We start from the raw sequence: 12,911 nt of genomic DNA on the forward strand, positions 1-12,911 counted from the left end.
CAAAGTGCCACGCCATGCGGACATGAATTACCTAAGTAAGTTGTTTGGTACAGGTCATCATTTCCCTGCTGTGTTGTGTTTCTTTGCATCTATCAGTGATTTTTTTGCTTGGGTTGGCTGTTTGCAGTAGTCTGTATTGTACAGAAGATCTATGTACCTGGTGTAAAAGTCTGAGGCTACATTCTTGCCATGCCAGATACAATGGAATCTTCAGCAGCAGCTTCCTTGGACCTGGAAGCTTGGAGGCATTGTAGCAAGCACTGCTACCCTTTCAACTCAAGGAGGTAAGCTTGAAAATATAGCTATCTATTCACTCTTTAGTCAATGAATTTGTTACTTTTTATTTTGAATTTCATGTGGGGTTTTCTTTGAGGTTGCATTAATGGATTCTTTTTCTCTTGCATTTCTCCTGATGTAGAGATGGGAGCAATGCGTACTGTTCCACACACACCAGGGACCTCCCATTTCCCACCTGATGCCATGTGGTCTTGAGACCGGTATAGGGTGCTGGGCACCATTGTGAGATAAGTGGATATATTTGCTCTTAGTGGTGGAGAAGAGCAGGGGGGAATGAGCTTTTATATATAGCTGAATTAATTGCATTGGAAATACTGCTGAGATGATAAATTGGCAACCTCTTCAATGTACCGCAAAGTACTGAGTTACAGACCGAGTCTCTGAACTCATCTCACCCTGATATTTGGGGTCTTCAGATCCTTGTGGGACACAAGGATTCAGAAGTTTTCAGGAAATGTTATTAAAATGTTATTATTGTGCCTCTCTGCCCTGCATTGTTCTGGATGAGTACTGGGATATGGACAAAGTTAGGGCAATCCATGCCATGACTTAGGCTCCCTCAGGTCTCCGTGCACTCAGTAGCTGAGTAGTTTGATACGTGAAGAGTGCCAGCATGCTGTGCTTTTCGGATATTTCAGAGCACTGTTAGGTTATATTGGGGGGAGTCTCTGCAAGGGTTGTTTTTCTGGCCCACCTGTCACTGCAGTGATACAGTGGTGGATTCATCAGTGGGTTATAGAATCATAGACTAGAAGGGACCTCAAGAGATCTTCTAGCCCAGTCCCTGCCCTCAAGACAGGAGTAAGTATTATCCAGACCATCTCTGATAGATGTGTGTTTAACTTGCCCTTAAAAACCTCCGCGGAAGCTTCCATAGTCTCCCTAGGCAGTGTATTCCAGTGCTTAACTATTCTTCCTGGCAGAACATTTTTCTTATTATTTAACCTGAATCTCTCTTGCTGCAATTTAAACTCATTTGCTTCTTGTCCTACCCTCAGAGAGTAACAAGAACTATTTCTCTCCCTCCTTCTTGTAACAACCTTTTATGTACTTGAAAACTGTTATCAACCCTCTCTCCACCCAGTCTTTTCTTCTCCAGGATAAACACACCTGTTTTTTTTTTTTCAATCTTTCCTCACTGATGATGCATTCTAGACTTTTAATCCTTTTTGTTGCTCTTCTCTGGACTTTCTCCAATTTGTCCAGAATTGGACACTGATTTTTTTTCTGCATATTTCCAGCTGTTTCTGTCATGGTCGTGAGAGCATCATTGCAGGCCAGACACTGGAGGTGTTACCATCCTCTTATCAGCACCTGCTGTGAGTGGGGTTGGCCTATGCGTAGGTTAAGGCTCATTGACCAGTATGTGCTAGTCCTAGCACCAGAACAGGAGATGCACCAGCTGGAGATTTTCAGAAAAGTCAGTGTAGGCACAGTCAGCAAATACGAACACTTAAGCAATATCCACTCCTGTGTCACACTGCAAGCACTTTTGTTGGTGGACACGTGCCCTTTGGGTTCTCTAGGAAGTTGCAGTTCTAGTATAGATACAGCCCAAGAACAAAGTCTTTTTTTTTTTCTTCAAAGAACTAGGTAACCTGCTGGTATCACTTGCTTAAGTTAATGTCACAAAGCATTTTATTCTATTACCTCTTTAAAATAACACTAAATGGTCATCTATTATATCAGTTCTTTTCATTCTGCTTTCACTTTTTAACTCAAAACCTTTTATTGGAATTGAATGACTTGTTATTGGTTTGGAGTTGCTTTTGATGGACTTTCATTTTCAAGCAATGTGCCAGGGTTTCAAATTTCATTTAATTCCTTCTTACTGCATTTAAAACAATTTAGAGAAGAAGCTGAATACAAGGTTGCAGCTCCACAGAGGAGATTGACTAATCTCATACCTTGAGAGCACAATTTAAAAAGTTTATTAACAATTTAAAAGTCCCTAGGACTGAATTATACCCTTAGTATTATTTGTTTTATAGCCAGGGATTGCTGCTGGTGATACAAAGAGAGACAGAAGTAAGTTTTAACAGACTGTCAGACTTCCACTCATGTGCATGCATCAAGTGTTTTAATGAAAGCAGAGATTCATTATGCAAATGAAATGGGGGGAATGTATATTGCAAGTGAGGAGGAGGTAAAAGTGAGGAGGAAACAATGTTAGGATATGAGAGGTATGGTGCATGACAAAAGTAGCATCCTTAGGCTTGTGTTAAGTATGAAAGAAGAAAGATCTTGATGTCGGAGGAAATTATTGCATGTGTATGAGATTAGATGGGGTGTGCTAAAATGTATTAATGCACTGAAACAACATTTTACTGCTAAACAATTGTGCATTTCCATAACAGCAGTGGTTTTTTGGGGAGGGGGCATCAGAAAATATCAAATGGCTATTATGATTAAATGACATTTGCATATTTTCTAGGGTTTCTAACAGCTATGGAAAGATCCACGCATTCCCTTGCATTCTTTAGCAGAGAACCTGTATTTTGGGGATTTTTGGAATAGCAGCATCTGATCCCTTAGTAAAGGGAAAGAGTCTCTATGGGATACCTGGAACCATCCAGCATCTTGTCGGCTTACCCACCTATTGGTACCAGGAATGCTGAAACTGGGGTTACTAGAGATGTAGCAGCACCCCTAACTTGAAGGTGTTTCTATCATAGACAGAGTTTACAGTTTTGTTCAGTGCCTTTCAGCACCCCCACTATGCACATTATTCCAATGCCACTGAGTGGTACCGCCTCTGGTGGTCAGATGTTTGGTTTTGGTTTTTGGCTTGCTGATGTTCCCAAGCAGCACTTGCCTCAAACCAGGAAGTTAAGATTTAGTACCTGAACTATGAGAAATAAAAGATACAGTAGAGGTGGCCATCATCTTCCCTGTTCAGTAGGAAAACGGGTCCCTTTTAGGGATACTTTTGTTTTCTTCACTAGTTTAGTGTAAGTCTGAGAGTGACCACATGTCTGTAAGTGCTCTTGGGACATGGCTATGCCCAAAGACAATTAGTTTTATGTGGTTGCAACTTGGGTCTTTAAGGACTTTGACTAATTTCCTGGTTGTTGTCAAAGTGCAGCATGTCAGGAAGGAGAGGAAGAGGTTTGGCAGGTCAAGGAGATAGTGAGAAGGTTGGAGAACCAGTGCTGTTTTGCCAGGCTGGCACAATAAGTATCAGTTTTGCAGGATTCAGCATGAGTTTGAGGATAATCTGAGAGATGAGGGATTTGGGGAGCGGAATCAGACGTTAATTCCAGTCTCCAGTTCAGATGGAAGACATTGATTAGGGAACTTGGCCAGAGTCCTATTTGATAACAAAATAGATGAAGTTTCTTGTCCTTTGTGGCAAAAAGGTTGACCCATGGGATGCTCCATTCACTGAACATGGTCTTCACCACATCACTGTTTGGAGACCATTCGTGGTTGTTCAAGAATGTGAGATGGACAGCCAGCTGGGTTTTTGATCCTGGTAGTTGTGCTGCTGTAGGCATATCATCTTTCCTGATGCAGAAGTGTCATAACTTTGTTGCCTCCTGATAAAGCTGATGGAATGGTTGACTTACAGTACTGAAGCGGGCATTGGTGTTGAAGATGAAGTGGGCACCAGACCCATTGAAGACAAGGCCATCTCAGTTGAAAGCCTTTAAATGAATGGCAAGTCAGGAACAGACAGGTTCAGTGAGTCTGCTGCTGCCTGATATACCGATGGTGTGCAGACTGTTGTTGCCAACATCACTGTTGTCACTGGATGTTTTGATGATTGGCAGAGATTCCCAGTGCCAATGCAAGCCTCGTAGCCCGCTCAATAAGGTGCTGCTACAAACACAAATCCCTCGTTAACTCTGTTATGTTATTAAATAATTTGCAAGTAGAGCATCTTTCCTTAGCATGTCCTTTCCGTAATGCTGGGGTGGGCAATAAAATGGCAGCTGTTCACCCTGCTGGGCTGCCACTCACTACTAAATTTACCAGTGCCTCTGCAGGTACAGGTGATTGCAGTTCCCATTGGCCGCTGATTGCTGGTTCCTAGCCAATGGGAGCCAATGGGAAAGTAGCGTGGACTGGGACACTGCTTCCTGCAGCTCCCACAGGCCGAAACCGGTGATCCACGGCCAATGGGAGCTGGAATTGCCATACCTGCAGAGATGCAGTAAATATAGCAGTGCTAGCCTTCCAGGGGCTAACCCTGGTGAACCAGATCTAGCCTGTGGGCTGGTATTTTCCTACCCCTACTCTGAGGCATGATAAACATTCAGTGTGGAGGGCACTAGTAGGAATAGCAGCCCTACACAATGAACAATGTTTGAAACCCAGAGAAGTCATTATGCTGGCTCACACTCTAATAACTAAGCTACACAAAATTGACACTGAAAGGGCTACTAAATAAACTATTTGTAGGAAAATCACCACAAACGCTGTGGTAACGAACTTGAGGAGCACAACACACTCCCACTCCAGCCATGAGCGGTAAGAAGAAACTGAGGCAATATGGGGGTAGAACTGAGCCACCTCCCAGATGGTTATGGTTAAGCAAAGTTCTCTGACTTCAGATGTGAGCACACTCCTGAGCAGGTTGCATGTCTGCAACTACTTGAAGAAGAATACATCAATAAGTGTACTCCCTCCTCTTGTATGCACTAGGAAAATCAGTACCTGGATTGAAACAGTGATAACCAAGGATGGCTGTACTGAAGAAGCAATAGTGCAAGTGATAATGTAGACAGAGCTCCTAGCTCTGAGCAGATGTCCATGATACTGCAGTAAAAATGCTCAAGTCCTGTTTGCACTAATAGATTAACATCACTGCGGCTGCACTGTTAGCTAGCACGTGTTGTGCTGAAGGTGTTAACTTGTCCAATGTAGATACAGCCTCCCACAGCTTTGCTCTTCTGGGCTGGCCTAAGATAGAGACCTGTGAGAAGTTAGGATAGGGACTCTGTACCTTTCACTCCATTGGTAGCTCATCCCAACAGACCGCAACCAAATGACCTTTCCAGGTCCCTTCCAGTCCTAGTATTCTGTGATTCTATGAAAGGATACCCTATGCATTTACATATGTATTGTTTGTTCTGTTGCTGGTGGCTTGCCTCTTGTAGAAGCTGAAACTATAAGAGTGATAGAGTCCATAATCTGAAGTACTTTCTACCTGTAGGGTGTCTCTTTTTGGCTACCAGAATGATTTCTTCAAAACACGGAGCATCACTTTCATTGAGTGAGGCAGTGTCACCTCTTTTTCTTATCACCCTCCCAGCTGTCTTCTCAACTTCCTCTTTGGTGTTTGTTTAAGATACGACTTCTGCAATGAGAAAGATAAATCCATTAAATTTCCAACAGTTTCCTACTATATTGTTGAACCCCTCTTTTCTAGATGCCAACAACTCAGATGGGGTGGTGCTTCTGGCCAATAGATTTGAAAAATAAAAAGAATATTCTGATTACTTTCTGCCAAAAAGCTTCAAGGTAAATAACGTTACCAGTGAGTGAATCTTGCTGGTCACAAAGTACATATTCAGTGCCTGCCCAACTATGCATACCGATATGTAATTTGAGTTTAAAGTGCTTGCAAATTAAACTCATTCATCACATATAGGTGAAGTGTGCTTTTTTTCAGCAAAGGATGCTGACTATTAGTAGGAGTAATAGCAGAACTACAGTAATACCCTCACTTCCCAACTGAGATTGTGGCCCATTGTGCAAAGATATAGTAAGAGAGAGGCAATGCTTCAAAAAGTCAACCTGTGAAACTCCTTGCTAGAGGAAGTTGTGAAGACCAGGACTTTAACAGCATTCAGATAAACTAGATAGATTCATGGAGGCTAGGGCCATCAATACTTATTAGCCAGGATGGGTGAGAATGGGGTCCCTAGCCTCTGTCTGTCAAAGGCTGGAAATGAGTGATAGGGGAGGGGTCACTTGACGATTGCCTGTTCTGTTCACTCCCTCAGGGGCATCTGATATTGGCCACTGTCAGAAGACAGGATATTGGTCTAAATGGACCTTTGGTCTGACCCAGTATGGCTACTTCTATGTTCTTATGAGCTTAAGAGTTGAAATAGACATGACTAAGGGCATGATACAGACCAATATGTAGTGCCTTTTCCAAGGTAATGCAGCAGATCAGTATCAGAATCTGGAATAGAACCCACGTCTCATTCTGTCCAATCCCGCCTCCCTCCACTAAACCCCCTGTGATGTTATTAGATTGCAATTTGAACATATGGATCATTGTTGCAACCACTGTTATATGTTTGCGCCAACTCTTGTACAAATTGGGCCAAGAAAGCTATTTATAAAAGCTTACAATTAGCTGATTATGTTTATTCTATTCATACGCATGCATCGTTTTTGGATAGGATCTTATGAGTATTGGCTATGTACTTGTAGTTCAAACGGTTGCTTCTGGGAGACATCAACAGGAGGCTTGACCAGCCTAATATAAAAGGGCTACTAGTCAAGTGAACAGAAGTGCTTGATGGACAATGGGCCTTAGATGGTGCCGATCCACATCTAATAATCTTTTCTGTGAATGTTCAGGCAAACATGGGAGCCATAGTGTCAAGTTGCAAATAAATCAGTCCTGCATTGACAGGTGACTTACTTTTCTGACAGACACCGCTTGGGGATATATTTTTACACAGGAGAACAATGGCATTCCTTCCACATGGACAAGGATATAAAAAAGGGCCCTCAGGGTTCTTCCATTTGGTCTTCAGTCCAGCTTCTCACCTCTGGAGGATCTTTGCTATGAACTGAAGCTTGAACAAAGGTCTGATAATCCATCCTAACATAGGATGTGTTCCAGAGAATTGATTTCCTGCCTTCTTTTCTTCCTTCCTTCCTTCCTTCGGTCCTGTAGATTCTAAAGAATTGGCTAACAGCATGCCATTAGAGTTATAAATTGACCTAGGAAATTAGCTGGTCCTTTGGGATCAGAAGAACCTTTTTTTGATTTGGTAAGATTGATTTTCCTAACCTCTTGTCTGCATAACGTGCGATATTGGTGGTGGCAGAGAAGAACTGGAGTGTCTAAGAAAGTTGTTTGTATGGTTACTTTCTAGCTGGTGTGGTGAATAGAAGTGCTCTTTGTGACTGGTTTGACATGCTCTATAGTGGAGGACTCCCAGCCATGAGCTGTAAGTAATTCACCCTGAAATGATGTTCTCAGCTGTGCCCACAGACCCTCCCTTTATTACACCCCCCCACAACAAAGGCAAGCATGTGGTCCCTTTTGAGTTGTGCTGCCATTACAATGTTCTTAAAATCATTAAAAGCTAATCTCCTTGTGATGAAATGTGAGAACATAGAGCAAAATCAACTGACTTAAAACCTGAATTATCTAGTAATGACTGATCATTCCCTCCCTTCTACAGTAGATCGTAAAAGAAGCTCACTCCATGGAAATGATGGCAAGTGAATTAAGAAATATGACAGGAGATAGTTATTTGCAAAGCGTGCAGTCAGGGTGAGGAATTAACTGCCACAAGAGGTCATAGAGTCAAAGAAGCAAAATGCAGGACTATGTAGCACTTTAAAGACTAACAAGATGGTTTATTAGATTATCCAAGAAATTAAGGAATCACCTGATAAGTATTTTATACAAGAAACAGAAAAACATCAAGAATGACATTTCTAACTTAGAGCGTCTCATCTCAAGACAAACATCCACACCAACTGACACCTTGCAAGACTTTTGTTCCACCAGACATGAAATCTATTATACACACTTCTATTCCCTACAACAAAGAAAAGACAATAAATATCATCTAATAAACCATCTTGTTAGTCTTTAAAGTGCTACATAGTCCTGCATTTTGCTTCAGCTACACCAGACTAACACGGCTACATTTCTATTAAGAGTCAAAGAAGATTGCTAGATGTTAAAAAGGGCTGAGTTACCTGACCAACCCACAGAAAAATCAGTCAGGGGCCACACACAAGTGAGAAGGAAAAAAAAACCACAAACACAAAACCCTCACTTACATGGCCCCTGACCGAGAAGGAGAAAGACACCTCTCACATTCCCCTCACACACCAGAGCCTGGGAGGAGGTCCAGACTAGTAGATTTATGTGCTCCAGTCATGTAGCAAGGGGGTGGGGATCGGGAGCCCTGATCCTCGGGGGCCGGATCCAGGCAAGCCAGGGGCCACATCTGGCCACGAGGCCTGAGGTTCCCCACCCCTGCCATAATTGAGGCTCACACTCTTGGCCATTACCTGAGCACTGCCAGGGTGGGGAAAGAAACATCCTACCATCCACTCTACACTTAGAAAATGTTTACAGCATCTAAATGCAGTTGATGTTTTCTTCATTATCCTTTGAAAGCCACAGCAAGATGAAGGGTGCGGGAGCTGATCAACCCATGGGTTTGGCTCTGCGTAGTAAATCCTACATGTCTCATCCTTTTGACATAAAATTGAATACAATTGTGGATGGGGAAGAATGACTATGAATGGCATTTTTGTGGGGATCCATGCTATTGTATGTCTCACTTCCAGATCAGATTTACCCAGTTTATAGATAAAGAGATATCTGGAATGGAGAATAAACTTTGTGTTTTGGTGCTCTTACTTCATCACCTCTACAGATCCTGCAGGTGCTATTTTGCCTTCTGTTACATCTCTGGATCCCCATTGTCTTTGTTACATTTGAACAGACATAACTAAAAGAAAATTTGGTTATGCAACTGGATTCAGTTCTCGCTGCCATAGTTTTATTAGCTTTGCAGTGCCAGCAGGAATAATAAGCATCAAAAATGCATTTTTTTCCCACAAAATAAAGACATCTTTTGAAGTAGATAGCAGACCTGCCATTTTTGAGTACCATTTTCAGAGTAGGTCCCCATTATACAATGACATCGCAATCACAAGTTTTTGTTGATTCTGCTGCTTTACGAGTAATGCTTTTTTATTGTTTTCCTTTGCTTTATAGAGCATGTTGGCTGTCATCACTGCATCACTCCTTTGGGCAAATTTTGGCAGTCAGCATTTGAGTTTGAAAGAATTACCTTCTAAATCTCAGAACCAAAACAAAAACAACAAACCTTGAACTTAGCAATCAGTATTCTGCAATGCAGACGGCTGGCACTTAACTTTGTATTGCCTCTCTGGCAGCAGCAAAGAGTTGTCACCCAGAATGATTGGAACTGCCATCAGAGTGGGATAATGGGATGGCCAGTTGCATACTAAAATGTTTTTTAAACTCTGAGTAGAATGGCTGGAAATTGCAGAACACAGCAACTTGTGAGCCATCTAAATTTTATCTTCCCCTTCCTTTCCTCAGTCTTGTATTTCTTTTGTATAATGGCAGTTGTACTGTATAAGTCTATGATATTATTTAGTGGAGGTGCAGCCCATCAATAACCTATTGTCCATATCACACAAATTTACTGCATTCTGAGGGATAACACGCAATAGAACCTCCAAAGCTTTCCACATGTTCACACCCCCTCACTTGGTTGAAAACTCATCAGAAGTAAAAATACTGTGAAGCTGAGGATAGTTGTTTACACTTAGGGATGTATCCCACAGCGTGTTAAGATTCCTGCATAACTGCTTCTTAGTTTGCATCCTTGTCATGCCAGGTTGTCCCACTTCCGGGGACTGGCAGGTTGAAAGAATATGCTGATCTGTCCATGCGCATCACCATATTCTGAGGATTCATTGCAGTTTCTTGGCTGGAGAGTAAATTCCTTTTATTCCTATCTGCATTTGGAGTGTAGGCTGTCGAAGCTATTTACGTTTGGGATGGAATTTGTGAGAAGTGCTCCCCGCATAATTTTCCGTGGTGCTTCTCCGGTGCATTTCTGCCAAGGCTAAATTAGACATCGAGAACCAAGAATGATAAGGGAAGGAATTAAATTATTACAAGAAAAGTCTCCAAAACATTACACTGAGGAAAATAGAAGCTACAGGAAGGCAAACTTTGCTCCCTATCAATGAAGTAGTCAATAAAGCAGTTCTAGAATTGAGATGCCATGAAGAAGCTGTAACACTTCTCATTTTATTGAATGTACCTTGGGATGTTCAGAGGTATTACATAGTTACTCTCCTGTGCTTACAAAAGCAAAATGTGATATTTTGTAGCCTCTACATAAAACAATATTTATGAACCTCTCAACTTCAATTAAATTAATGATTTCTAAGGAATGGTGGTGTGGAATAAAAATTTCAGATGTATGTATGTGTGACTGTAACACTGCTTATATAAATATGAACTAAAGGGTTCTCTCTGTGAACAATAAAGATGAAGCAGCAAGCTGAAAAATAGAAGCAATTAAGAACCAAACCTCTAGTTTTTCTCAGAAACTGACCTGTAATTTGACCTTTAATCGTTTAATAATTTTAACCTGGTGACTTTTTACTTCTTAGAACATTGTCCACTGCACAATGGCATGGACTGGAACTGGAAAGAAAGTGGAGATCCATGACTTCCAGGTAAGTTTAGGGTAGGCGTACTCTTCCTCCTCTTCTTTGGGAGCTGTGTTTGAATACAATCTCATAATATCGGATTTCGGGTGCATAGTGGGGGCAGCAGCTGTGCTCTATGGGATGCTGCTTGCTTTTTATCCCAGTCCCCAGACTCTAAGGGAGTGAGGGGAAAGTATTTGCATTCTGTGCATGCCTCTCCTACCTGACTGGAGAGCTCTCTCACTCTCTTAGCGTCCAGGGAATAGGATGAAAAGCAAGCTATGTCCCAGAGCGCCCAGATGCTGCCCCCCTAACATGCCTGAAATGGTGCCCTGGTTTTTGAGGTGCTATCACTCTTGTAAATGAAACCCTTACATAAAATGCACCCACACCATATATGTGTGTGTTTTGGAAGAAGAGGTGATGTATCCATAGTTAACATTGAGATTTCAATGTAAGCAGTTAGTTTGTATGTAATGCCATGTAGTGATGATGTTGCCCTAACCGTTGTTAATGCAGGGTATATATCCTAAAGTGGAAAAAATGCTTATAGGATCCCGGTGTAGAGTGCACCTTTTAGCTTTGGAAAGCCCTAGGTATTTTCTAGTCCTCAGTCCATCCTTATTTCCTAGCAACTTCAATACATGAAGTCTACCTTAATTTTTAGTAAATGTTAATGTTAGTTGCATATGAGAGATGAATTACAACTTTTTACTCTGTTCCAATGGGTATTCACCAGCTACCTATGTGACAGGGGTCTGGTAAATTTGAGGTTCATCCCAAAATCAAATCACCAACCAACCATGTCTCCGCTGTACCTTTACATTATAGGACCTGCTTATGCTAGGGAATTTTTGAAAAAATATGTCACTGTTGCAAAAGTAGTTCAGCTTTGTCTGGGTTAGCTATAGTGTGGACTGGCTGCCAGTGCCGTTAGCCACAGGGTCCTCTCTAACCTTTCTTGCAGCTGATGCCTAGTCTACACTAGGTCTCCCAAGAGTGCTAATGCCAGTAGCTCTGCAGAGCTTCTTGTTCCTTTTAAAGTATTGCTCTCCCTGGGCATATCTAGACTACACTAAACGGTCAAAAAGGATATGCAGATTCCATTGGAATTTGCATATCTTCTTCCGATCGCACTTTTGAAAGTTTTGAATTTGAATATCCTCTTTCGACAAAACCCTAAGCCATATATTCATTTCATTTAAAGCTCTGTGACCCCCTCCAAATATTGCCTTCTGGTTAAAGCTGTTGCTCTAATGGCCTACACAAGTCTAGGGGCTGGTAGGGAAAATTCCAGTTTAGGAGTGTACATGCCTATTAATATATTGCTCCTTCTCCCTGTAAGGAGGGGAGTAGTGATTTAATCCATGCATTGAGCAGAAGTGGCTTGTGGACAGCTGCTAGTCGGGGACTTGGTGAAGATGTGGACAGGGCCTCCCTTTGTGTTCTCCATTAGACAGGCAAGGGATCTGGCTTGAGAGAGTTGAGGACCTACCTAGAGTGTGAGTGGTCGGGAGAGAGCCAAGGCAGTAGTAGAACTTGAGGAGTGTAGGACCGGTGAGGAGTGCGCACAGCTCCTACTGAGAATGGTGTGCGAATGAGAGTTGGTGATGTGGAGGCTGTAGTGTGCACTTCGGAAGAGCTGTGAGGGCAGCCAGACTTGCAGGGGCTGTGTAACATGAACTCCTCCCCCTTTTCACAGAACTACTTCAAGGAGACCTCGTGGTTGGTGGTTGGCTTAACTCTGTCACTCAGGCATGTGAAAAATGTCATGTCCTGTGCCATGTAGTCAAGCTGACCTAAACCCTGGTATGGACGAAAGGATGATGAAAGAATTATTTTGTTGACCTAGCTCCTGCCTCTAAGAGGTGGATTTACTAAAGTAATGGAAGAACCCCTACTGTTGCTGAAGGAAATATCTACAGTAGTGCACTATGGCTGTACTGCTAGTGCAGACATATGCTGAGAAAAAGGGTTTTATCCTGGAAGCAATTGGCCATCTGGCCCATTGTTGTTTAAAGTTCATTGTTGGATCACATGTCAAAAACAGGTAACAATAAGAGCAGCTAAAACATTTAATCCCGGTGTTGTTCTCCCAAGTAGTTCAGAGGTGTGCTACATCCACAATTATCTAAGTAGACCCTCTTTCCTGTTGCAAAGTTGGCATTTTGTGGTAGGGAGAATATGAGTTTTTGACCTTC

At 42.2% G+C, this 12,911-nt stretch overlaps 1 protein-coding gene across 1 annotated transcript in view; it reads left to right on the forward strand.

Moving 5' to 3' along the window:
* The window catches only part of CHID1 (chitinase domain containing 1), a 304,160-nt gene that overhangs the window by 237,210 nt on the left and 54,039 nt on the right, over positions 1 to 12,911 (forward strand). Inside the window, exon 12 of the mRNA XM_075928227.2 lies at positions 10,672 to 10,737. Coding sequence (XP_075784342.1) covers positions 10,672 to 10,737 — 66 coding nt within the window. The remainder of the gene's footprint in view (positions 1 to 10,671; positions 10,738 to 12,911) is intronic.

The sequence above is a fragment of the Pelodiscus sinensis genome, chromosome 5, assembly GCF_052426305.1.
Source record: "Pelodiscus sinensis isolate ZL-2025 chromosome 5, ASM5242630v1, whole genome shotgun sequence".
Classification (NCBI taxonomy): domain Eukaryota; kingdom Metazoa; phylum Chordata; order Testudines; family Trionychidae; genus Pelodiscus; species Pelodiscus sinensis.